This window comes from Microcaecilia unicolor, chromosome 2 (assembly GCF_901765095.1).
Source record: "Microcaecilia unicolor chromosome 2, aMicUni1.1, whole genome shotgun sequence".
Lineage (NCBI taxonomy): Eukaryota > Metazoa > Chordata > Amphibia > Gymnophiona > Siphonopidae > Microcaecilia > Microcaecilia unicolor.
In genome coordinates, this window is record NC_044032.1 from 56,767,271 (window position 1) to 56,794,980 (window position 27,710).

A 27,710-nucleotide genomic window follows, 5' to 3' on the forward strand; every position below is an offset into this window, starting at 1 on the left:
CCTGATGCACTTTGAGATTTACATTACAACCAAAGCTTTTACCACACTTAGAACATGTGAATGGTTTCACTCTATTGTAGATTTTCTTGTGTATTTTGTACGTTTTTGCATTTGGACGTTTTTTGTTTGAAAATGGACCAAACAATAAAATGTCCAAATCACAAAATGTTTTTCCAAACAGCGTTTTCAAAAGGAAAAGATAGACTTTTTTGTAGAAAATTACTTTTTCTGTTCTCATTTTGAATGTTTTACAAAAAAACATCCAAATTCAGACTTAGATGTCATATCCAAAAATGCCCCTTGTGTAATTGACTTGCCCAAAGTCACAAGCAGCTGCAGTGGGAATTGAACCCATGTTGCCAGGATCAAAGCCCGCTGAACTAACCATTAAGCCACTCCTCCTCTATTTTGGACTTTTTGCATTTGGACGTTTTTTGTTTGAAAATGGACCAAAAAATAAAACGTCCAAATCACAAAACGTTTTTCTAAACAGTATTTTCAAAAGGGAAAGTTAGACCTTTAAAAAAAAAAAAATAACGTTTCCTGTTCTGGATTTGGACATTTTTTGTAAAACATCCAAATTCAGATTTAGATGTCATATCGAAAATGCCCCTTTTGTCAAACTGGAGAGGATGAGCTGGGTTGGAACTTCTAGATTTTAATTGCTGTGGACGTGTCCAGGGTTATTATGTTGTGAGCAATTATGGTTGTAGTGTGGTAGTTTGTACACTTATATGCAAAATTCTGTTTTATTTTATGTTAAGATGATTTTGTTGGTTAGTTTAAGGTTTACAGCAAAAGGCAAGCTATCAAAGGAAAAGAAAAGAAAATGAAGTGGTTCTGGCAAGGACACCTGGACCTGCTAAACAGCCTCTGCTCACCAATACTCACTAAAATCCATCTTCAAAAAGCTAAGGAAGTTTAACTAACCAGTGGGCTCAATAAAATATGCCAATAGGACTATTTCTGCATTTGCTTGTAACTCACTAACTTGAGATCACAGGATTATGATTACTACTGCTTACATTTACAGCAGAAAAGTGTCTTTTTTTTCTTTTTTTTCCAGTAAAAATGATTCACATTCCAAAACTACCCATGTTTACCAATTGGTTTAATACTATACATTCCTCTCCGTTTCCTCAGGAAACATGCACAAGGTTTATAAAGTTTCCTGGCACATTGACCAGAAGCCCAGAAAGCCTGACCAGACTGCTGAAAGGACTACCTGGGCTGAATGCCCAGTTCAGATTCCTCCTGCTGCTCCTGCTTCCCAGAGTTCAGGTTGTTAATAAAAACATTACCTATTTTTAAAAGCCACTCATTACTTCAGAAACCATCTTCTTACGATCTGTTTTTCTTTTCCAAACATATCTAAATATATTTATCCTCTAGATCACAGCTCTCCAAACACGTATGGTGGGGCACTGATTTCAGAGATGATGAGTAAAATATTGTGTTTGTTACTGTTGTTTCTTTCAAAACTTTCACAAAACATAAAAAAATAGCTTTTTTTCCATGCTATGAGTGTTAAAAATTTATTTTAATTGTGTCCATGTCTATCAGTCTCCAGCTCAGGATTCCCACACATCCTGAGTATGGCTCTTCAGGGCATCCATTAAAAAAAAAACAATGAATGAAAAGACTAAAGCTAGAGTAAAACCTCCATTTTATACATTTCAACAGAGCCTCAGCCCTTAACTAGTGTCTTCCGGTGTTCAAGAGTCTGACTGCTTGATGGTTTCCAGCCCGACGGTATTCTGTTACTGGCAACTTCATCTTGGTAAGCACTGCTGGGTGTAGTCAACCACAGATTGCTATCAGCGACCACATTATAATTCAACCTTCTAAAAGCAGAGCTCAGCATAAAGCATTCCAAATCACATCTTTAGCTATGGGGGTAGAATAGCTCGCTCCATGTGCCACAATTCAACTTCCTTATCAGGTTTAGCCTATATCAAAATCGATTAAGAAGCAATTAAAAACATATCTTTTTTCCCCTCGGGCCTTTTCATCGCAGTAGGTACAGACTGAACAGTTTTTTTTTGTGCATGTTGGAACAGCTTATTATTTGTAATTTTACTGTTTGGTTGTTATCTGCCTAGAAATTCTTCTGTTCTGAGATTGATATTCTACTTTATTCCGTTACAATTCAAGGCGGATTACAAAGAAAAGAAGTCTTTAAACAAAAATGAATAAGATAAAACAGTATTCATAATTTACATGATGACATTTAAAATTACATTCAGAGCAGAGTTGCTTATTCAAACTAGTTTTGAAATAAGCATGTTTTTCAGAGCTTTACTGAATAAGGTAAATGACAGAATAATTCTAATCTGTAATGGACTATCCTTCCAAATTTTTGCATCCTGTAAGAAAAATAATGTTCTAAAATTGATTATAAAACAAAACTTGTTCGTGGCTGGATAACAGATAGATAATTTATTAATTAGTTAAAAGGGGTGAGGGAGAGATGTGATTTCTCATCTGACACCAGTGCCAGAGGGCTAACTCCCTGATAGGAAACAAGTGGGAGACCGATGAGGATGGGAGATGTATGGCAACAGCCAGAAAGCTTCATCAAATAGGTACTGGGCGAATTGTATCCTCCTCTTGCTCACAATAGATGTGGGGGAAGGCTGAAAATGAAAAGCTGAGATCACTGCTTAGGTCTTTTACTATGCTGCCAACAGATCCTAAGGGCAGAAGGAATGCTGGGTAGTGCAGCCCAACTGTATGGAAAGGTAGTAAGTTAATTTCTTAAATTGAGCCCATCTGGAGACACTACCCTGAGAGACAGCTGAGATGCTGTCCAAGAGAGCAAGAGGAAAGAAAGACAGAGAGGAAAGATTAACTCAAAGGTATTGCACTCAAAAGAATATACATTTAATAAAAGAGCCCAATACACAGGGCAGGAGTCCTCAAGGTCCACAATCCAGCTTGTTTTTTCTGGATTTCCACAATGAATATATATGAAATCTATTTGCATTCACTACTTCCGTTGCATGCAAATAGATCTCATACATATTCATTGTAGAAATCCTGAAAACCAGGCAGGGTTGTAGACTTTGAAGACTGGATTTGAGAACCCCTGACATAACATTTATTAGGAATTGTAGATTGTACCTTTTTATTGGACTATCTTAGCAGGGGGGAGGGATCTCCCTGGGCTATCAGAACACAAGTCCGGAGGGGGATAGGGGAGGGAGGGGCAGAGGGGGAGGGGAAAAGGAAGGGGGTGAAGGGTCAAACCATCAGATGATATCACTGGAAAGGAGAGGGGAGGGTGAAAAGAAAACAATGTTAGACTATGATAATGAACACAGATGACAATTGCTTTTGTAGATTCATTTGTGAAAACTTTATTTCTGTATTGGTTTGTCAATAAAAATGTTGAAACATAAACTCAAGCATAGAAATGCTGCTGATCCAAATATACTGTAATATAACAAGCTATGAATCACATTCTTATGTACTCAAAGATTATTATTAAATTACCAGTGTGTGTTTGACCCTTTAAAACAAAAGGTACAATCTTATAAGCTTTTGCCCCCCCCCCCCCCTCTACAATTTGGTAGCTGACCCTTATTTCCACATACACAAGTAACATACTACAGCATTCACAATTCTCTGCTCAGTAATGGGTGGCAGGAAATAACTATAAACTATATGTGTGGGCATATTTTAAGATGTTACAGGTGAAGTTATTTATTGCCAATTGTGCTTACCAGTGGCAATGGTTGTAACTGTTAACAATAAAGAGGTGCACACAGTATATCTGTACAAGAACTGTGATACATGTGTACTGTCAACAGATACAAACTGTACATAGCCAACAGTTTCTCCAGTGAAAAAGAACACATATGTTCAAAACTGCTAGAATCCATTCAGTGCATTACTAACTAACATCATTCCAAAGAACACAAGATGAGCCGGGAGAATCTTGCATTTTTCTGAAGGACAAAGATTTTTCAATCACAGTAAGAATTAAGGAGAAATTAGATCTTACCTGCTAATTTGCTTTCCATTAGTCCCTCCGGATCGGCCCAGAAAAGTGACTGGTGGGTTGTGCACGCTTTCCAGCAGGTGGAGGCTGAGAATTCTGACTCTCTCTCGAGCCAATAAGAGCCCTGGCTAGCTATAGATAGATTCAGTATTAGCCTAACAAAGCAGATGAAGAAAAAACAAAGAACAAGATTCTGTTCACCCGGGAAACTGGAAGAGTTTACCAATAAACATGCATGCGTCTCTTGCGTAATTTAAAACAACTTTATGTTTTGTTTTATGTCTTTAAAACTTTATGAATAACGAAAACTCAAATTTACAAAGCAGCTCTATGTGGAACCATGAGAACCAGAAAACAAGACTACATAACACCAAAGCAGAGGAAGGGATCTGGGCCGGTCCAGAGGGACTAAAGGAAAGCAAATTAGCAGGCAAGATCTCATTTCTCCTTCCTTAGCGTCCCTCCAGACTGGCCCAGAAAGTGACATGATGGGAAGTAGAAAAGCAGTAAATTTATGGGAGGGACTCTAGTAAACCCACCATAAGCACACTCACGCCAAAAACTGCATCCTGACAACACTGTACATCTAGTGTACATCTAGTGTGTAATGCTTAGAAAATGAATGCAAGAAAGACCAAGTTACCACCTTACAGATCTCCAAAGGAGGCATCAAGAAGCATTCCACCCATGACGCCGCTTGCCCTCTGGTAGAACGTGCTTTTACTCCTTCCGGTACTGGCTTCCCAGAAAGGATGTAAGTGGAAGCAATCATCTCCTTAAGCCACACTGAAATGGTGGGTTTAGACATCGCCAATCCTTTGCAGGAACCTCCAATGAGCAGGAAAAAATGATCCGATTGTCTAAATTCCTCCATAAACTGCAAAATATTACTTAAGGACCCACTGAGCCTTTGATCCGAAGGAAATACCCAGCACTAGCAAAACTATAGATAGGAGAAATCTTGACAAGACTTTAGAAGGGAAGAAGAAATGGGACGCAAAACTACTTGTTCCTTAAAAAGCTCCAGAAAAGGAGATCGACAAGACAATGACTGCAACTCAAGACACTCTCCGAGCTGAGACAATGGCTATCAAAAATACTGCTTTGAGCGTCAAATCTTTCAGACAACAAGCTGACAAAGGCTCAAAAGGAGGCCTAGTATGGACCGAAAGAACCAAATTGAGGTCCCAAGCAGGAAAAACAGATTGAGGGCGAAGCAGACCTGCTCCTCTAAGGAAACACACAACATCCGTATGAGCAGCCAAGGACTTGCCTTTGACTCAGCCACGAAAACAAGATAATGCTGCAATCCGCACCTTAAGAGCAGCACTTTGGTATCCCCTAAACTCGTCTCCAAACAGAAAAGATCCCTGAAAGGGAAACTTACTAAACACTGATTTAGAAGCTGCATCAGCGGACCAACCACGAAGCTAAAGAGATTGTCGTGCGGCCACCCCTAAAGTAATAAAACTTAGAAGCTCTCAGTAAATCATATAAGGTATCAGCCAAGAACCCATCTCAACTTTACCAACTTCTGCGTCTATAGAGGCTAAATCATCTGGTCCAATCTAACACCCTCTCAGACCAGCAAAAACAAGCCCTGGCCACCAATGAACCACAGGTAGCTGCCTGAACAGCCAGAGCAAAACTCTTCTTTAACAGAGACTCCATACAGCGATCTTGAACATCCTTAAGAGCAGTGCTACCATCCACATGTACTGTATTTCTCCTGGTAACAGTAGAGACAACTGCATCAACTACTGGAGGTCGGAGGAGAGATTTGTCCTCATCGGGAACCGGATAGAGACAAATCATGGACTGCGAGAGATGGAAAGGAGAATCTGTCACATCCCACAGTGCCTGAATGATGTCTCTGATGTCCCAATGCATAGGAAAGGTCTTGCCAGGCTTTGTAATACCTTTTACCAAATGATCCACCTTACAGCCCTCTATGGCCATGGATTCTTCCTCAGAGTGCAGGGTAGAAGAAACTAGAGATGAGCTCTTGTAACTCTGCTTTATGAAGGATCTTCCCCAGGGAATAGCACCTCCGCATACTGGTCCACCGTACTGGGTTCCTCATCAAACTGAGCGTCTCCCGCATAATCATCCTCCTCAAGAGAAGGCATCTCCAGATCAGTGCCAGAAATATGGCCCTCCTCTATGTCCCAGGAGACTCTAGGCCTTTTAGCAGAGGACAACTGCTTCTCTGACACCCCAGAAGACGCTGAAAGTGGGCCTGACTTCTTTAAAAGAAAAGCTTTATACATCTGGAGAACAAATTCAGGAGGGAATCCCCCTGCAGGAACTCCTACCTGCTCGGTCAACTCCTAAAACCGATGATGATTCAGCCAAGTGAAGTGGAAGAGAAGCAGACCGTTCCCCTGAGACGGACAGCTTCTCTAAAATGGCAGAGTTTCCCGCCAAAACATGAGTCTTGGACTTACGGACACCCAAATCCTGCCGAACCGCCACTGCAGCAGCCAGAAAAGATCCTGACTCAGAAAGCACTGGGACCAATGGCATTTCTGCAGCAGTGCAGTATTTACACACACCAGCTGTTGTCAGCCCCCTGAGCTGACATACCGCTCAGCAGCGGAGCTCTTCTGCCACAGTGAAGTCAGTTTTTTTGGGTTGTTTTACAAAAACCGTCGCACTCACCCACAGCCAACGAATGCTATACTGCTGAAAACAATAACGAAGGTGGAAGCAGAGCTGCCCTGCTCATTCGTGCATCTTTTTCTTCTTTTTTTTTTTTTTAATTCAGTGCTCAAAAGCAACGTGGCTGTCTCTCCCTAGCCTTCAAACACTCTTTCCCCAAAGAGGTTGAGGCTAAAGTCTACCTCACAGCACCAATTTAGACAATGGGAAGATTTGGCACCCCCGAGGCTTTAAGAGAAGCCCCGCGGGCCTCAGCCTCTGTTACAGTCGAGAGACGTTGGTGCACAGAAAAGAAAACCTAGATAAAAACTCTATGTACCAGAACTTTTTTTTTCTTTAACTAGAAAGAGGAAAGAGAAAAATTAAGAGACTGAAGGACTCACCACCTTCCACCTGCTAGAGTCTGAGAATACTGAATCTATCTCTAGCAAGCCAGGGCTCTTATTGGCTCTCTCGAGAGTCAGAATCCTCAGTTTCCACCTGCTGGAAGGCGTGCACCACCCATCAGTCACTTTCTGAGCGGTCCGGAGGGACGCTAAGGAACTCTAAAATAGGTACGCTGTCACTAGAGGTAAACAGCTTTGATTTCTAAAAGGTTTGGAGAGATGATTTTTGTCCTGTCACATATACCCAAGCAAGGCGTGAGACCAGCCAGTGACCCATACTGGTTTCTGATGCTGCTGACAGTATGAACTAAAATCCATGTGGCCTGAATTACATGACAAAAAAAGAATGAACCCCCAAGCAAACCAACAAAGAAAAAAGAAAAAAAATGGGGACAACCAATCAAATTCCAACACAAGGGTAACTTGTTTATTAAAATCAGAATAAAGCACAAATGTGCAGGAAAGCTAAAAGTCTTTCTTATTGACAGTAAACCTGTTAGATTCAATAAATTCGACGCAGTCCTGTATTTCAGCAGGAGAGGCGCCTGCCTCAGCAGTCACAAACAATTCAGTTGGGTTGGTAACGCAAGGATATCACCTTATGCAAGGATAACTGTCAATAAACCCACACAAGGATACCAGTCAATAAGTCCAAAATAAAAAGTACAATTAGTGAAACTGTCAGCTGATACCCTTGCATTTCCAACCCGACCAAATTGTTTGTGAGTCCTGAGGCAGGCACCTCTTTGATATACCTTACTACTACTTAACATTTCTAGAGCACTACTAGGGTTACGCAGCGCTGTACAAATTAACAAAGAAGGACGGGCCCTGCTCAAAGGAGCTTACAATCTAAAGGACAAAATGTCAAGTTGGGGCAGTCAAATTTCCTGGGTAGAGATGTAGTGGTTAGGTGCCGAAAGCGACATTGAAGAGGTGGGCTTTAAGCAAGGACTTGAAGATGGGCAGGGAGGGGGCCTGGCGTATGGGCTCAGGGAGTTTGTTCCAAGCATGGGGTGAGGCGAGGCAGAAAGGGCAGAGCCTGGAGTTGGCAGTGGTGGAAAAGGGTACCGAAAGGAGGGATTTGTCTTGGAAGCGGAGGTTACGGGTAGGGACGTAAGGGGAGATGAGGGTAGAGAGGTAAGGAGGGGCTGCAGATCGAGTGCATTTGTAGGTTATTAGGAGAAGCTTGAACTGTATGCGGTACCTGATCGGAAGCCAGTGAAGTGACTTGAGGAGAGGGGTGATATGAGTACATCGGTCGAGGCGGAAGATAAGACGGGCAGCAGAGTTCTGGACGGACTGAAGGGGGAATAGATGGCTGAGTGGAAGGCCAGTGAGGAGTAACCTTCCAATCAGCAAATGCCATCTAAGCAGTTTACACTAAAACAATTTAAAAGGCAGAGAAAAACACAATATTCTAAAAGGCCAGATTTTCGGTACAGCTAGCGGGTGGCGACACAGCCCATTCACTCTGAATGGGATGCCAGCATTGCTGCACAGCTTAGTAAACAGGGGAGTTATTTTAGTGATAATTTAAGCTATTTTGTTTCTTTCAAGCTTCCTCATGTCTGTGTGTATTCTTTTCTCAGTTTAATTTTTTGTAAACCAACAGGATCTTTTTATGTAAAGATGTAGCATATAACTAGACTGATGAACAGAATGGAATAGAATAGTTTCTGAAAAATGGATTTTATGAACTAACATTAAGTCCATGCTGATAAAAGCAACTAACGTTCTTGTCTCAAAAGGGGGGGGGGGGGGGGGGTAACATGATCTTGACAAGTAGCACCGAAAAGTAGTTTGACAGTTGTGTTCTGTACAAGTTGTAGACGCTTGATATCTTTCAAAGGAAGACTAGAGAAGAATGAGTGCAATAATCTAGGCTACCCATGATGAAGGAGCAAAAAGGACCTTGCAAACCGCTAGAAAAAAAACAAACTGAATTCTGAAATTTAAAACGAATTGGAGAAACTTTTTCTTCACTCAACATGTAATTAAACTCTGGAATTCGTTGCCAGAGAATGTGGTAAAGGCGGTTAGCTTAGCGGAGTTTAAAAAAGGTTTGGATGGCTTCCTAAAGAAAAACTACTACTACTACTACTACTATTTATCATTTCTATAGCGCTACAAGGCATACGCAGCACTGTACACCATACACAAAAAGAGACAGTCCCTGCTCAAAGAGCTTACAATCTAGATAAGTCCTTAGACCATTATTAAATGGACTTGGAGAGAATCCACTATTTCTGGGATTAGCAGTATAAAAAGTTTTGTACTTTTTTGGGATCTTGCCAGGTACTTGTGACCTGGATTGGCCACTGTTGGAAACAGGATGCTGGGCTTGATGGACTTTTGGTCTGTCCCAGTATGGCAATACTTATGTACTTATGTAGGAACTGGGAGCCAGAGTAGCTGGCAACTGTGTTCTGGATCAGATGTAAATGTCAAAGGATGGCTGCTTAATGTCCATATACAAGGAGTTGCAGTAACCCAAACTCCCTGTCCGTGTCAATGCCTCTCCCCCCCCCCCCCCCCCAAGCCCTACCTTGCAAAATCTCTGGGGTCTAGTGAGATCGGGGCAGAAGCAGTTTTTACAACTAGAGGTCATCAGCATCATTTTACTCTCACAGTACTATCACTATGGCTCATGGTACTTGATCCCATCAGCAACAGACAAATCTTTGAAAGGGATCAAAGAAACAGATGGAGATGCAATATTTATTTATTGCATTTGTACCCCACATTATCCCACCTTTTTGCAGGCTCAATGTGGCTTACAGAGTGAGGTTATGTTAAAATCAATACATGTTTTAAATACAGTTGATCATAGGCTAATGTAAAAGGTTATGATCAAGTCAATACATGATTTAAATACAGTTGATCCTAAGCTGATGTAAAAGAGGTAGTAGATGGGCGGATGTTGGGTAGGTTGTGTGCGTGACTACAGTGTTTACCCAAGGCTGTACTGCTTCAGGGAAGAAAAACTACCTCAAAGCAATATTTGTTTTGCAGAAGTCATCAGTGAAGTAAGTTGGAACACCCCTTATCAGTTTCTGAGTATTGGAGTAGAGGCGCAGCCTAATGGTTAGTGCAGTGGCCTGAGAACCAGGGGAACTGGGTTAAATTCCCACTGCAGCTCCCTGTGATTCTGGCCAAGTAACTTAGCCCTCCGTTGCCCCAGGTACAAATAAATACTTACATATAATACGTAAATTGCTTTGATTTTGATACTACAAAAAGGCAGTATATCAAATCCCATCCCCTTGGAAGGAGAAATCTATGATGGGCCTTGAAGGGAAACCTCTTCACCCCAGAGAGAACTTACTACCTTGAAGAAAAGCATACGTGCATTGAGGGAAAGAGGGGACTGAGATAGGAAAATGCTGCTTGAAGGACCATGGGGTGAGTTGCCATATAGACTACCCTGAGAGAAGGTACACCTGCAGCACCACCCAACCCCTTCCCAGTGTAATTTTACAATAATGTGCAGTACACAGTTCTATCAGTGAAGTCTATTGGTTCTTGGTACCGTAAATTGTGCTGGTGGTTTGCCAGAAAATGCATGCTGGAGCACTGTAACATAGTAAAGTAACCACAATAGGCATCTACTGAAAGAGATGGGCAAGCAGCCAGTTTCCAAATGGTCTCATTGTTCCAGACATGCTCTACCACAGTGAAAAACTCCCACCGAGATGCAGAAATCCATTTTCTGAGATACTAGTACACAACTGAAGGTTTTCATACATATTTTCAAACTTGTACTTTTTGGGATCTTGCCAGGTATTTGTGACCTGGATTGGCCACTGTTGGAAACAGGATGCTGTGCTTGATGGACCCTTGGTCTTTCCCAGTATGGCAATACTTGCGTACTTATGTAGGCAGGCCTGCCAAGATTTGACAATCCTAGTTTTGTGGACCTTGAGAGATGTGTTTCCTGTCTGGATGGTAAGCCTGATCCTAGTGTAAGTTCTCATAAAGACCACCTCCTCAACAGTACAGAGCTGTTGCAATGCAACACACGACAGGAAATAACTATTAAAGATGAGAACCTTTAAATGACACTCCCAAATCAATATTACAAACATCTGTTGGTACTGTAAGATTCCTGCCCCAAAAATGTATGGTGGGAAAAGGAATTTTCACATGTTTCAGCTCCTTGAAGACCAAATTCAGTGCAAGAGTAATGACAAATACAGTAGTCAGTACTCCCAAGGCAGAGGTTTTCCTAAATGTCTCCAATTACAGCCAGAACAGACAGATGGAGGCTGGCTGGCCAGAAATGATCCTTTTGGGTGCTAAAATCTAAGCATGTGCATATAAAGTTTCCTTTCTGCCAAAAACATTTGTCCCTGGGGTAAGGATATATGAGGGTGGGGGAGTAAACCCATGATATTTTACTAAGCTCAGTATATGTATGCCTTCTCAAAACTTAGATTGTGAGCATACTAGGGACAGAGAAAGTGTCTGAATAGAATTTGTAAACTGCTTTGATTGTACCACAGAGAGACAGTATATTCAAAAAAAGAATCTAATCCTTCTCCCCTCTGGGTCATTTCTCCAAATGAGTTAATTTTGTTCATAACATGAAAGGAAAGCACCTCACTCCTAATCAGGGTATGTGGAGTATGATCTCAGTGTATCAAAATTACTGCTAACACTCACTGTAAAACTTGCATTATGCCAAAGACAGCTTCACTCTGGCGGTCGTAAAATATAACATTTATAGGCAACTTATCCAGGAGTGTTTGGAAACTATTTCCCACCATTTGGGCTGCCACGGGTTTCATCAAAAACAATTCTGAATGTTCCTGCAGTTTTTTTTTTTTGGTACTTGAGGATCTTCTCTCTCTCTCTCCACACAGTTCACAGAGTAATCGCTTAAGACTAACACCTCTATGATTAATATCTTATTAAACAACATTCGCCCATCACATTCATATTCACTTTGCATTTACAGCAAAAAAATGTATAATATGATTATAAATAAAGCATTACATTAATGAGACTAATTACCTAAGTGAAAAATCCATAACTTATATGTCAGTGAAAAGCAGGTCAATTAAATCGTAAGCAAAAGGCGATGATTCCTTATAAAATAACAAATAAATACTTCTGCTCCTACACGTTGCACTCCTGCTACAAATGGTTTCCCATATTGCTGCCAAAATCCTCATTCCAACCTTCGTGCTCTGGGGCCCAAAAGGAGGGTGTCCTAGGACATGATATGGGTTTCCATATACATAGCTTCAGCACAAGTCTATGTTCAGAAAAACACTCAGCATGTAAACTCCAGTTCCCAAAAGTAAGAAAGCGACTGCAGATCCCAGCCAAAGACAGAACCCACAGAGCAGGAGCACCATGAAAGCCATTTTTACCCTATTCCTCTAAAACTGATCGACCTCCCCTTCTCACGTAGCCTTTCATTAGTGCTTGCTAATGGTTATCACACTGGCTTGACACTTAGGGCCCTGTTTACTAAGTTGCGCTGTAGGCGCGGTAACTCTTTAGCGCACGCCAACGCTAAAGCACCATGGGTGTCTCTACCATTAGCGCATGCTAAATGTTAGTGCGCCTACAGCGCAGCTTAGTAAACAAGACCCTAAGCATGCGCTAATCACACACTAGCCCCGTAATTCAATAACCTTAGTGCCTAAATTTAAGCACCATTTGCGCACTATGATTATAAAATACCAGTGTTTATTTACATGAAGGTAACATTCTTGTTAGGTGCTCAATAATGGGAGTGCACAAATCACAAAACACATAAGAGTAAAGGGCAATAGATTTGATACCAAAGCAGTTTACACACCTTATATACAGGTACTTTGTCCCTAGTGGGCTCACAATCTAAGTAGAGAATGATATGGGGACAGGGACAGAGCCAGTGAGGACAGGGCAGGGGCAGAACATGCAGGGATGGGACAGGGACAGAGCCTGCAGGGGGGAGGGGGGGGGGACAAACTTTGTTCCCTTGTCATTCTTTACTTTGAAGGCTGTTAACGAATTGGACACTTATGTTCAAGTGAAGTAGACGACAATGTTTTCATTTTTTGAAAAAAAAAACAAGCAAAAGAGCGTGCTGGCCACAACTGGCAAAATTTGCACAGGTGATCCTGTGAATTCCTGCTACCAGCACACCTTCTGAGAAGACATTTTCTATTGCAGGAAGGACTGTGGAAGACAGGAGAGCTACACTGAATCCTGAGATTCATCCACAGACTAAAAAATCATAACAGTGCTTTGTAGGGCATATTTCTCTCCCACTAGGGCATACAGAGCGGGTTGTATTTTGTACCCTGGACCTTTTAACAGGGCGGATTAGGGTTCCTTGGGGTAGTAGAAATCAGCTATTGGGGTTAGAAGGGTAGAGGGTTGGGGGGGATTTATTATATTTGCTCATTGTTATTATTGTATTCCACTTGTGATTTGCAAACAAGTTGCATAGAATATTGTTCCTTTTTATACTTTAATACAAAAATTCAAATATAAAATCACTAGCCATTAAGCCCGTTAAGCGGGCGAGATTTCCAGCTACCCTCCTCGCCGCCACTCCCTCCCCCCTCCGTGCCGGGCCCCCAGCACTGACCTGACAGTGCCTCTCACCTCCTTGTGAAAGCGCTGCAGGCAGCAGCAGATCGCTCTGCTGCTGCCTGCAGCGCTTTCACACGGAGGTGAGAGGCGCTGTCAAGTCAGTGCAGGGGGCCCAATACGGAGGGGGTCGGGAGCGTCGGCGGGGATGGGGGGGAGGGGGAGGTCGGTGCGCGCTATGTTCGTTTCCAGGCTCCAGCGGCAGGGTCCGACAGTGACTCCGACTCCGTTTCCCTCTCTGTTCCGCCCTCTGACGTCATCATGTCTTGACGCGAGGGCGGGACAGAGAGGGAAGTCTCTACTGCGCATTTGCAGGTGAGTCGGTCACTTGCCATTTATATGTTTCATAAGTGTTCAAGGCTTCTGCAGATGAGGGCAGAGCCCGTGGGGATCGTGACAAGAGCCTGCAGGGACAGAGACAGGGCCTGCAGGGATGGGACAGAGTCAGAGCCCATAGGGACGGGGGTCGGATTCAGTTAACGGTGCCGAAAAGCAGGCACCAGGAAAAATTTGCTTTTGAAGCTATTCTGTAATGGGCACTCTGAGATGAGTGCTCTTTACAGAATTGCACTTAGCACGTATGCCAGTGCTTTTAGGAGCAAGGATTTAAACCAACTGAAACCTGATGTAAATCCTGTAACATTGCTTTGTAATTCTTTGGATTACCCTTGACCAGCCCATGCCCCTTCCACACCCACACCCCCTTTTGGGTTGTGGACAAGAGGTTTAGGCATGGATCATTACAGAATGGTTGGCAGCCAGATCTGCATGCTAATCCACATTAGAGCCAATTAACATCAATAATTGATTGTTAACAGCCAATTAGTGATTGCTAATGGCTCAAAAACATTTATTTGCATGCAGATCTCAGGATTGCATGCAATTTTGGGTAAACCAATTCAAAACTGCATAGAGCAATACTATATCAGAAACTTAAACTCACTCTAATTGCTCCAAATCCACAGGATATAGATGAGACAATGAACTACTATATTATCATTTAATAATGTATAGCCTCATACGTCCAGGGTACCTTTATAAAAATTAGGACACCACTGACTGACATTCATCATCGGCTACCACCACCTACCTTGCGCTGCAGAGAAAAACTCTCCTATTTACATCTAATCATGAGAGAAAAATCTGCAGTGCTTAGGCATATGGGACAATCAATTTAATAAATCATAAGTTCAAATGCTCATCAATCCTAGATATGACCCTTGATATAGTTTATTTTGGGTCATATTTAGGATTGATGAGCATTTGAACTTATGATTTATTAAATTGATTGTCCCATATGCCTAAGCACTGCAGATTTTTCTCTCATGATTAGATGTAAATAGGAGAGTTTTTCTCTGCAGCGCAAGGTAGGTGGTGGTAGCCGATGATGAATGTCAGTCAGTGGTGTCCTAATTTTTATAAAGGTACCCTGGACGTATGAGGCTATACATTATTAAATGATAATATAGTAGTTCATTGTCTCATCTATATCCTGTGGATTTGGAGCAATTAGAGTGAGTTTAAGTTTCTGATGCAATTTTGGGTGCCATTTGTAAAATATGGGAAACAGGACATGCAAAGGGAAAGGGCATGGGCAAGGCTCGGGTGCATCAAATACTTATAGGCATAGGTTATAAAATGCTATTTCTGCGCATTTACCCCTGCTACTGACATGATGTAAGTGGGTACACCTAAATGCCAACTTATCCTGGTATTCTAGAACAGAATCTAGGTGTCCAAACGCCATTATAAAAATCACACTCATCACACAGCATGCTGCTGTCTATATTTTGGTATACTTTATAGAATTGCCCTATTGGAATGAGAAGGGAAATGAGAATAAACTGTGTCTTGTTGTTAGCGTACAGTAATTTACCACACATCAACTGTTTGCCCAGATCACTTAACAGCACTTGAATAGTTGGTAAGTGCATCCACATTATCTGAGAGGTGCTTAATGCATGGTAGGCTTTCCTTCTGTGTTAACTGTATGGGATGATGTTGGGTACTTAAGGCTGATACCATGCCTTAAGTTTTTTTTTGGGTTTTTTTTTTATTAAACTGCTAATTTTTATTGCACTTTAATAAAAGGGTCCCTTATTTAAAAAGAAGCAAAAAAAATTACACATTTGTTTAAGGTTGCTGTTTCTCAATCACCAAGAAGAGTGAATTAGTGTCTCCCTTTAAGGGCCTGCAGGGAATAAAAATAAGTCCAACACAAAGAACTGAGTTCAGGACTCCCACCATAGTATTCCATCTATCCCCCTTTCAGTCTGTTCAGAACTCTGCTGCATGTCTCATATTCCGCCAGAACCGATATACTCATATCACCCCTCTCCTCAGGTCACTTCACTGGCTTCCGATCAGATACCGCATTCAATTCAAGCTTCTCCTTCTTACCTACAAATGCACTCAGTCTGCTGCCCCTCACTATCTTTCTACCCTCATCTCCCCTTACGTTCCCGCCCGTAACCTCCGTTCACAGGATAAATCCCTCCTCTCAGTACCCTTCTCCACCACCGCCAACTCCAGGCTCCGCTCATTCTGCCTCGCCTCACCCTATGCTTGGAACAACCTTCCTGAACCCTTACGCCAAGCCCCCTCCCTGCCCGTCTTCAAGTCTTTGCTTAAAGCCCACCTCTTCAATGCTGCGTTCGGCACCTAACCCTTACCGTTCAGTGAATCCAGACTGCCCCAATTTGACTGCCCCTATCGGACCGACCGTTCACTTGTCTATTAGATTGTAAGCTCTTTGAGCAGGGACTGTCTCTCTTTGTTAAACTATACAGCGCTGCGTAACCCTAGTAGCGCTCTAGAAATGTTAAGTAGTAGTAGTAGTATTACAGTGAAATGTTGAAGAACATCCAGAAGCAAGAATCCCCGGCTTCCAACACTGATGCCACTGAATACCTCAGAGTGGAGTGGGGGGGGAGAGAGGTGTGGGGGCAGGGTAGAGGAACAGTAAGGAGGGAGAGAGATGATGGTCATCATGAGGGGTGGGGGAGGGGAGACAGGAAGGTGAAAGATAGGCTCCATAAGCTCTCAGATTGATCTTCAGTACAGGTGATCTCTAAACTCTGCTGCCCCTGACACAAAAACAGCCACCACTGAACCCTCAGCAGAGTGCTGCACCCCAACTATTGATACTTTGCTGTCCTGGCACAGAGCCTCTCCCCCCTCACCTCAAGCTCTAACACCCTACTACCCAGCACAGAACTTCTCTCTACCCCACAACTGCTGTCCTGGCACAGAGCTTCTCCCCTTCCCTCAAGCAATGATGCCCTACCCCTGGCAGAGAACTTTTCCCCCCCAAACACTGGTACCCTGCTACCCTTAGCACAGAACTTCTCCACTCCCCCCCCCCCCCCCCCCCCCCCAAGCAGTGATGCCCTCTACTCTAACCCAGGCCAGATCTTCTCCCTATCCCCAGGCACTGACACCCTACTGCTCCTGGCATAAAGACTCCCCCTCCCCCAGCAATGATGCCCTACCCCTGGCAGAGAGCTTTCCCCCCCCCCCAAACACTGGTACCCTGCTACCCTTAGCACAGAACTTCTCCACTTCCCCCCCCAAGCAGTGATGCCCTCTACTCTAACCCAGGCCAGATCTTCTCCCTACCCCCAAGCACTGACACCCTACTGCTCCTGGCATAAAGACTCCCCCTCCCCCCCCCCCCCCTCCTCTTACTAACACCCTTCTCTCCCTGGCACAGATCTCCCTCCCTCCCTTTACGCGATTTGACAGCAACCAGCTCCCCCCCTCACCTGAAGTAGTAGACATCGCTCTTCCCAGCGCTCAGCCCCGACTTCCGGATCACTTCTTCTTTTTTCCAGCCCGGTGGCAGCGCCGGGCACTCTATCCTTCTCTTCTCCATGCCGTGTCCGCGGCTGCCGGCTCCTCGCTCCCCGGACACAGACGCAGTGTCGCCGCCGCGTTCCGGTCTCCTTCCGACCCGCTGGCAGCTAGTCCCCGAGAGCGTCCCCCCCGTCTGGCGTGACCGGCGGCCGAAGTTTCCGGTTGTTCTCGGCCAGCGCCTTCGTAGCTAAAAGACGGGGAAGGCCTCGTTCAGCGGAGTTCCTCTTTCTTTCGGCTGTTCCGGGCCGGCTGTAGCGGCGAAGAGACTAGAGGCAGACGGCTCGGACCACAGTGACAGCGCCGGCGCTTCCGGGTGGTCCCCGGGATTGGCTGCGGGAAAAGAAGATCCTTCCGCGGCCTCCTGGGGCTGCGGCTCGGCCAAGTGTGAGCGCGCGCGGAGTTAGTCCTGTCTTTTCACCTGCACTTTTGACAGCTGCCGGCCAGGGCTTCGGGAACTTGTTCACGTGTTCTGCAGGGAGGGGAACGTGTGGGACTTGTGATGGGATCGCGGTACGCTGCTGCCTCCCTGCCTCCTTCAGCAGTACCCCGATTTCGCTCGCTTGTTAAGATCCTGTGATTCATATAGGAAAGACTTTTTTTTTGTTTGTTTGTTTGTTTCCCAGATGTTGCGCGTATGGGGAAAAAAATGCTTAGTAGGAGGCTCAGAAGGGTTCCTGTTATCATCTCATCCAAAGATCAGAAGTTGCCAGTTGCTGTCGGAGAAGGGTTGAGGAACGGAAGAATTGTTTGAAGGATACATTTATTATGCAGGACCAGGGCAAGGTTTTCAGGCATCCTAGACAAATCTTCAACTTTTGCCCACGGCCAAGTCGCCCTAATTATCAGTCCCTCGCCAGTTTAATAATTACACTCAATAATCACGAGTATCAACAGAATCACGTTTCCTTGAATAATTCTGCAGAAAAGGAACATTTATGCCTGCCTTCTTAAGCATAGGCAACTGCCTAAGGTGACAAAGTTAGATACTGCTTTGCACTTCATATACTGCGTTTTCGTGGTACAACCAAAGTGGCTTATATATTATGTGCAGGTACTTGGAAGGTTCCAAATTCCTAAAAGTACATGGTGATGGTTATTTGCATTTCTGTGGCTATCAGGGACTATTGTTTTGCCTTAAATGCAGCTGCACCTTCTCACCCCCCATAAACAGTCGCTCTAGATGACTGCCTATTTTTGCAAATGGTTAAGCTAGCTCTGTGCTATTGTGACAGAAAATTATGTTTAGATAATTCATATATTTGTATAATAATATCTGGCTCCCCACTATCCCCAAGTCTCTCTAATTTTTATCTCAGAGGCATGCGGGACACACTGAAACCTTTCAGAATCAACTACTTCTCTTATGCAGATGACATTGTCCTCATCTACCCTTGGCGTGATCTCTCAACATACTCACTCATGAGCTTGGTCTTTGATATTCTGTACACCTGGTTCTGTGAACTAGACCTGAAAATTAATCCAGACAAAACCAACATACTCTGGATAGAGAAACAAATACAAACTATCTCCCACCAGCCCCCAAAGTTAGCAAATGTTATGATACACTTAAAAAAAAAAGAGAGATAAAGTTACTAGGGATTTGGATAGATTCAACAGCGTTGTGCGTAAATTCTTCATTAGACTAAAATTACTTTGCCACATCAAACATAAGCTGAATACTAATCACTTTTAGATCGTGGTACAAGCCCTTGTGATATCAGTCCTAGACTACTGTAACATAGTTTATCTAGGCCTACCAGACAAATCAACCAGACAACTTCAAATAGATTAAAATGTGGCAGCCAAGCTAATATTTTTATTACATTTGTACCCTGTGCTTTCCCACTCATGGCAGGCTCAATGCGGCAGGCAATGGAGGGTTAAGTGACTTGCCCAGAGTCACAAGGAGCTGTCTGTGCCAGGAATTGAACTCAATTCCTCAGGACCAAAGTCCACCACCCTAACCACTAGGCCACTCCTCCACTAGGAGAGAGTTGATGGAGTGAACACACCACATGAATCCTAATAAAACTACACTGGCTTCCTTGCAAAGCCAGAGTAGAATTCAAACTAGTGACACTAATATTCAAAGGATTATACTGTCTCTCCCCAACTATATACAAAAATTTGTAATACTCTACCAACATAAGAGAACCCTCAGATCACTAAAGGACACAGAATTTGTCATCCCTTCAAGTCAAGACTGCCAGTTGAAAAAAATTCTTCAATTCCACCTTATCAGGAAGGGGGGCGGAACTCTGGCATTCCCTTCCGCATGACATAAGAACATCAACGAACTATGGGCCTTGTTTACTAAGCAGAGTTATAGGCGCATTAACATTTTCAACAAGCGTTAACCATGTATTTGCCTACAATATCCCTATAGGCGCCTACATGGTTAGCGCATGTGCTGTGTAGGCTCGCTAAAAACACTAATGCACCTTAGTAAACAGGGCCTTACATATGCTTTCGTCACTTAAAACATGGCTATTTTTAAGTACTATGGAATGCACTACACCCCAAGCAAAGAAAGAGATACCAAAAACTTTCCCTAGGAACCCCTAGCATGAAAATAGAAAAAATACAAACTCAGTAACCACAATGTATACTCAAGACTATAACCATGGGGTAACAGGATAAGGGACCACTCAAGGATTAGGACTATTAGATCTCACAAAAATCAAGACAATTGGAGAAGACGCTCAAATAGATGGATGATCTGGCAAATAGTCTGGCACACATTCTCACTACCCCTATGTTACTATAAAAGCTTAGTTTAACTATTGAAAGTTCTATTCTATTAGTCACTTTATATAATTATTAGATGCTTTGAATCAGAGTACACACGGCTCCACTTGTATATGCAACATTCTCTATTTCTCAGCGACCGTTTTATGTTCCTTGTGATGTTCAATCCAGTTCTATGCATTACCCATTCTAGTTCTAACTGTAAAGGTTGTGCCAACTAAGACTCTACTCCGCCTAGAAGTTGAAGGTTAAGTGGAATATAAATGCCGAAATTAAATTAAATTGTAATAAATAGCTATTAGAACCTGCAGAATAACCAGCTTACTCTAGGATCATAATTCTACATTGGATATTCATACATGTACTGTTTGGTGGAAAAAGTATGGCTTTGCATGACACATGAAAGTAGAAAGAGGAAAAGGAGTGCTAAGAAAAGGAATAAAATTCCAGATACAATACCTAAAACATAAACTGTAGGTAATACCTTTGTGAAATTGTCCATGTCTTGGACAAGTTGCTGGTTAATGGTTATTTGTGTACAGGCTTGATCACCAGTTTGGTCTTTTCATTGCTAATTCTCAGTCCTGTCTTCTCAGGAGTTTCCCCAAAGGTGGAGGTCAGTTCCTGCAGGCTCTGGGGCCAAACCTACCGCAGCATCTGTTAGTAGAGAAAGTTGTAGATAAGGTTTGAACAATGATCAATGTATTCCTGCTACCATAGCATTTTTGATTGCTTTGATTTGTCATATTGTTGGTCATGGGGTAGGCAATGTAGATATGCAGAGGGCAGATAATAAGGGGAGAAACAGGGAGGTTGTGTGGGATATGGTAAAACAGAAAGACAAAATGTTATAATGTTATTTGTTTACTGTGATGATGCATATTTTGTTATTAATGTCTTTACACTTTACAAGCTATATTGAAGCGTTAATAAAGAACAATTTGAAAATCCTCCCCAAAAAATCACGGCAGTAGTTGACAGCTCATTGCAAAAGATTACCCTTCTTTCAGCTCCTGAGCTGTGATTGGCTTAGGCACTGACATGAAGAGTGACATTTAAAAATAAAACAAAGTTGCCTGTGATCAGCAACTCCCCAGTCCCACTCCTCTTCCACCCAGCTCAACCTAACCCAATCTGACCCGATCCAAACCTTCTCCTCCCCTGACATAATTGGCACTGGACCTCCCCCTGACAAGACAGGCCCCCTCCCAACTTTAAAACTGCTGTGCTGTCTAGAGCACCCCTCACCTGACCCTTCCCCACCAGTTTAAAAAAGGAATCCCTGGTGTCTAGGGTCCCCCACCCATTACCCCTCCCCTCGACTAAAAACAAAAAAACAAATTCCATGGTGTCTAGTAGCTCCTTCCCCCCTTCTGCCCTGACCTGACTTGATATTTATAGGTCCCTGGTGTCTAGTAGGGACCCAATGACCCCTAGTTCAGGACTCCAGTTCTAGTGGCTAGCCAAACTTAAGTTTCAGCACCAAAACTGGAAACCGGCTAGAAATCCACCTTTGGTCATTCTGCAGTTTCAGCCAAAAATGCCAGTGTATTTTCAACTGGAATCAAAACTCCTCCCCCCATAAGTACATAAGTACATAAGTAGTGCCATACTGGGAAAGACCAAAGGTCCATCTAGCCCAGCATCCTGTCACCGACAGTGGCCAATCCAGGTCAAGGGCACCTGGCACGCTCCCCAAACGTAAAAACATTCCAGACAAGTTATACCTAAAAATGAGGAATTTTTCCAGTCCATTTAATAGCGGTCTATGGACTTGTCCTTTAGGAATCTATCTAACCCCTTTTTAAACTCCGTCAAGCTAACCGCCCGTACCACGTTCTCCGGCAATGAATTCCAGAGTCTAATTACACGTTGGGTGAAGAAAAATTTTCTCCGATTCGTTTTAAATTTACCACACTGTAGCTTCAACTCATGCCCTCTAGTCCTAGTATTTTTGGATAGCGTGAACAGTCGCTTCACATCCACCCGATCCATTCCACTCATTATTTTATACACTTCTATCATATCTCCCCTCAGCCGTCTCTTCTCCAAGCTGAAAAGCCCTAGCCTTCTCAGCCTCTCTTCATAGGAAAGTCGTCCCATCCCCACTATCATTTTCGTCGCCCTTCGCTGTACCTTTTCCAATTCTACTATATCTTTTTTGAGATACGGAGACCAGTACTGAACACAATACTCCAAAAAAGGCCTTTTTCACAGGCGTGCTGAAAAATGGATTGGCGTGCACCCCAAACCCATGCCTACACTACCGCAAGCCATTTTTCAGCGCACCTTAGTAAAAGGACCCCAGAGTCTTGCCCTCATCATAAGTACACGCCTGCCTGGAAGGGTTCTCCCCCCCCCCTCCCCAAAAAAGAAAAAAATTCTTCCCAAGGGGTGATTTGAAATGTGAAAACAAAACTGATTGTAACCTCGTTATCGTTGCGCACACTTTAGTTTGCAAAACTCATTCATTAGGACACCTTACAGCACAAGCAGTTTGCTTTAGTAGTTTTTATGAAAAAATAGTTACAGAACAAATCTCAAATCTTTATACATAAGATGTTTGCTCTAGTAGTTTTTTAAACAAAGAATCCATTACGTTTCTTTCTTTTTTTCAAGCAAGCAGGGGAGCACAGCGATTTCTGCATCTCACTTCCTGTGCACTGGTTTTTACCATGGCCAAGTGTGGGGGAGGGGGACTATTGGATCTTTCTTCTGTTAGGAGAAAAGGGTTGCTGAAACTAGAGACCTTTAATGCTTCAGTCTAATGCATAAGCAGTCTATGGCTCCTCTATATGGGGAGGTCAAAGTGTGTGGGGCCAGGGCAGAATTGGGACTCTGCCCAAGTTCATAGTAGTCTACCAACCTACAGAAAGAAAGATCAGCAACATAGTTGCAGGTAATACATTTTATAAAATGTAGATATAAAAACTATGTATCAAACGCCAAAGAATAAAGTGACAAGAAAATTAAACAGTACAAACCAGTAAAAAAAAATATACACACACACACGCATATATATATATATATATATATATATATATATATATATATATATATATATGTATGTATGTATGTGTACGTGTGTGTGTGTGTGTATATATATGTATGTGTGTGTGTGTGTGTGTGTGTATATATATATATATATGGTGGTGGAGATGAAAACGGTAACGGAATTCAAACATGCGTGGGATAAACATAAAGGAATCCTGTTCAGAAGGAATGGATCCTCAGCTTAGCCAAGATTGGGTGGCATAGCCGGTGGTGGGAGGCGGGGCTGGTGGTTGGGAGGCGGGGATAGCGCTGGGCAGACTTATACGGTCTGTGCCAGAGCCGGTGGTGGGAGGCGGGGATAGCGCTGGGCAGACTTATATGGTTTGTGCCAGAGCCGGTGGTGGAAGGCGGGGCTGGTGGTTGGGAGGCGGGGATAGCACTGGGCAGACTTATACGGTTTGTGCCAGAGCCGGTGGTGGGAGGCGGGGCTGGTGGTTGGGAGGCGGGGATAGTGCTGGGCAGACTTATACAGTCTGTGCCAGAGCCGGTGGTGGGAGGCGGGGCTGGTGGTTGGGAGGCGGGGATAGTGCTGAGCAGACTTATATGGTCTGTGCCCTGAAAAAAACAGGTACAAATCAAAGTAAGGTATACACAAAAAGTGGCACATATGAGTTTATCTTGTTGGCCAGACTGGATGGTCCGTGCAGGTCTTTTTCTGCCGTCATCTACTATGTTACTATATATATATATATATATATATACAGTATATACAGTGGGGGAAATAAGTATTTGATCCCTTGCTGATTTTGTAAGTTTGCCCACTGACAAAGACATGAGCAGCCCATAATTGAAGGGTAGGTTATTGGTAACAGTGAGAGATAGCACATCACAAATTAAATCCGGAAAATCACATTGTGGAAAGTATATGAATTTATTTGCATTCTGCAGAGGGAAATAAGTATTTGATCCCTCTGGCAAACAAGACCTAATACTTGGTGGCAAAACCCTTGTTGGCAAGCACAGCGGTCAGACGTCTTCTGTAGTTGATGATGAGGTTTGCACACATGTCAGGAGGAATTTTGGTCCACTCCTCTTTGCAGATCATCTCTAAATCATTAAGAGTTCTGGGCTGTCGCTTGGCAACTCGCAGCTTCAGCTCCCTCCATAAGTTTTCAATGGGATTAAGGTCTGGTGACTGGCTAGGCCACTCCATGACCCTAATGTGCTTCTTCCTGAGCCACTCCTTTGTTGCCTTGGCTGTATGTTTTGGGTCATTGTCGTGCTGGAAGACCCAGCCACGATCCATTTTTAAGGCCCTGGCGGAGGGAAGGAGGTTGTCACTCAGAATTGTACGGTACATGGCCCCATCCATTCTCCCATTGATGCGGTGAAGTAGTCCTGTGCCCTTAGCAGAGAAACACCCCCAAAACATAACATTTCCACCTCCATGCTTGACAGTGGGGACGGTGTTCTTTGGGTCATAGGCAGCATTTCTCTTCCTCCAAACACGGCGAGTTGAGTTCATGCCAAAGAGCTCAATTTTTGTCTCATCTGACCACAGCACCTTCTCCCAATCACTCTCGGCATCATCCAGGTGTTCACTGGCAAACTTCAGACGGGCTGTCACATGTGCCTTCCGGAGCAGGGGGACCTTGCGGGCACTGCAGGATTGCAATCCGTTATGTCGTAATGTGTTACCAATGGTTTTCGTGGTGACAGTGGTCCCAGCTGCCTTGAGATCATTGACAAGTTACCCCCTTGTAGTTGTAGGCTGATTTCTAACCTTCCTCATGATCAAGGATACCCCACGAGGTGAGATTTTGCGTGGAGCCCCAGATCTTTGTCGATTGACAGTCATTTTGTACTTCTTCCATTTTCTTACTATGGCACCAACAGTTGTCTCCTTCTCGCCCAGCGTCTTACTGATGGTTTTGTAGCCCATTCCAGCCTTGTGCAGGTGTATGATCTTGTCCCTGACATCCTTAGACAGCTCCTTGCTCTTGGCCATTTTGTAGAGGTTAGAGTCTGATTGATTCACTGAGTCTGTGGACAGGTGTCTTTCATACAGGTGACCATTGCCGACAGCTGTCTGTCATGCAGGTAACGAGTTGATTTGGAGCATCTACCTGGTCTGTAGGGGCCAGATCTCTTACTGGTTGGTGGGGGATCAAATACTTATTTCCCTCTGCAGAATGCAAATAAATTCATATACTTTCCACAATGTGATTTTCCGGATTTAATTTGTGATGTGCTATCTCTCACTGTTACCAATAACCTACCCTTCAATTATGGGCTGCTCATGTCTTTGTCAGTGGGCAAACTTACAAAATCAGCAAGGGATCAAATACTTATTTCCCCCACTGTATATATAATTTTTTTTTTTTTTTTTTTAGGCAATTGAATTCTCCATACAGGCCTGCAGCTAGTCTGCTTCTCTTCCCTCTTGCACATCCCACTTGCCTCAGCCATCAGAGCCTGTCTAATATTTACAGCACAGAGAATGTTGCAGAAGCTTGGGGAGGGACTGAAATCTTTGGTTCGGACTTTGGCTTTATCTGAAGTAATTCCTAAGTGGGGGAGAGGAAAGACCACGCAAAACAGAGGAATTTAATAAGTGGCTTGTGTCTTGGTGTAAAGAAGAAAGTTTTAGAACATAGGAGCATGGGGTAATACGTGGAAAAATAACCGGCTGTACTATAATGATTGGCTACATCTTTCTGTGATGGGAAAAAGGATCCTTGGGGAGAAATTCAGACAGTATGTTTCCAGACATTTAAACTAGAGGGTGGGGGTGACAAAAGTAAACAAGGGATTTTGAAAAGTCACCTCCAGAATAAACTTGATGACAGAGGGAAAAGTCATGTAAATATAGTAAACCACCTAAACTCACTAAGCACATGGAAAGCTATTACGGAGACGTGGTTCAATGATTCCCATGAATGGGACATGACCGTAACAGGCTATAATCTTTTTAGGAAGGATAGAGAGGGCCAAAGAGGTGGAGGAGTGGCTCTGTATGCAGTGCTTTTTTTTGTGCCGGTACGCAGCTTTTTTCTGGGTCCGAGGGCTCACCTGCCCGCTCCCTGCTGTTTGCACCCGGCCGTGATCCCTGCCTTGTAAAACTTTTATTTTTTACCGAAGTCGCGAACCGGCAGCCTGAAGACTGAAGAACAGCAGGCTCGCCTCCTTGCATCACGTTGCTTCGTTTCCCTGCATTCTCAGCATGTCCCTCCCCCCTCTGATGTCATTTCCTTTCCTCGAAGGTGGGACACGCTGAGAATGCAGGGAAACGAAGTGACACAATGCAAAGAGGCGAGCCTGCCTGCTGTTTGCTTTCTTCAGTCTTCAGGCTGCTGGTTCGCAACTTCGGTACAAAAGAAAAGTTTTGTAAGGCAGGGAACACAGCCAGGAGCAAACGGAAGGGAGCAGGCAGGGGAGGGTGGGCAAGTGGGGCTGGGGGGGGGTGTGGACAAGTAGGGCTGGGGGTGTGTGTGGGGGCAAGTGGGGCTGGGGTGTGTGTGGGCAAGTAGGGCTGGGTGTGTGTGTGTGTGTGTGGGCAAGTGGGGCTGGGGTGTGTGTGTGTGGGAAAGTGGGGCTGGGGGGTGGGCAAATGGGGCTGGGGGTTGAATGATCTCGGAGGCAGGTGGAGGTTGGGGCGAGTCACTGGACATGGAAGGGAGGGGGAGGATAGGGGGCAAAAGAGAATCGCTGGACATGGAGGGGAGGGGAGGGAGGAGAATCATTCTGCACATGGATTGGATGGGATGGCAGGGCAGGGGAGAGAGGAGAATGGAGAATTGCTGGACATGGAAGGGGAAGGCAGGGAAGAGAGAATTGCTGGACTTGGATAGGAGGGGATAGGAGAGGAGGGCAGGGGAGAGAGGAGAATCGCTGGACATGGAGGGGAGGGGAGAGAGGAGAATCATTCTGGACATGGATTAGATGGGATGGCAAGGCAGGGGAGAGAGGAGAATGGAGAATTGCTGGACATGGATGGAAGAGGAAGGCAGGGAAGAGAATTGCTGGACTTGGATAGGAGAGGAGGGGAGGGCAGGGGAGAGAGAAGAATCACTGAACATGGGAGGGGAGGGCAGGGGAGAGAGGAGACATGCTGGACATGGATGGAGGGGAGGGAAGATAGGAAGGAGATGCACATGGATGGGATAGCAGGGGAGGAAGGAGAAATGCTGGAAATGGATGGAGAGGAGAGCAGAGCAGGAGAAAGAAGAGAATTGCTGGACATGGATGGATGGTGGGATTGGCGGGGAGAGAGGAGAAATGCTGGACATGGAAGGAAGAAAGTAAAGAAATAAATGGAAAGGAAGCCCTGGAAAACAGAGTTAAGAGAACAGATAGAGAGCAGCAGAATCAGACACTTGGACCAGTATGGATAGAAAACAGTCACCAGACAACAAAGGTAGAAAAAAATCATTTTATTTTCATTTTAGTGTTTGGAATTTGTCCAATTTGAG

The 27,710-nt window shown here is 43.9% G+C and overlaps 1 protein-coding gene across 1 annotated transcript in view; it reads right to left on the reverse strand.

Moving 5' to 3' along the window:
• MBD2 (methyl-CpG binding domain protein 2) overlaps positions 1 to 18,057 on the reverse strand; it is a 133,083-nt gene extending 115,026 nt beyond the window's left edge. The window contains exon 1 of the mRNA XM_030192953.1: positions 17,406 to 18,057. Within this exon, the coding sequence (XP_030048813.1) occupies positions 17,406 to 17,515 (110 nt within the window). The 5' untranslated portion in view covers positions 17,516 to 18,057. The remainder of the gene's footprint in view (positions 1 to 17,405) is intronic.
• Between the last annotated feature and the right edge of the window lie 9,653 nt (positions 18,058 to 27,710).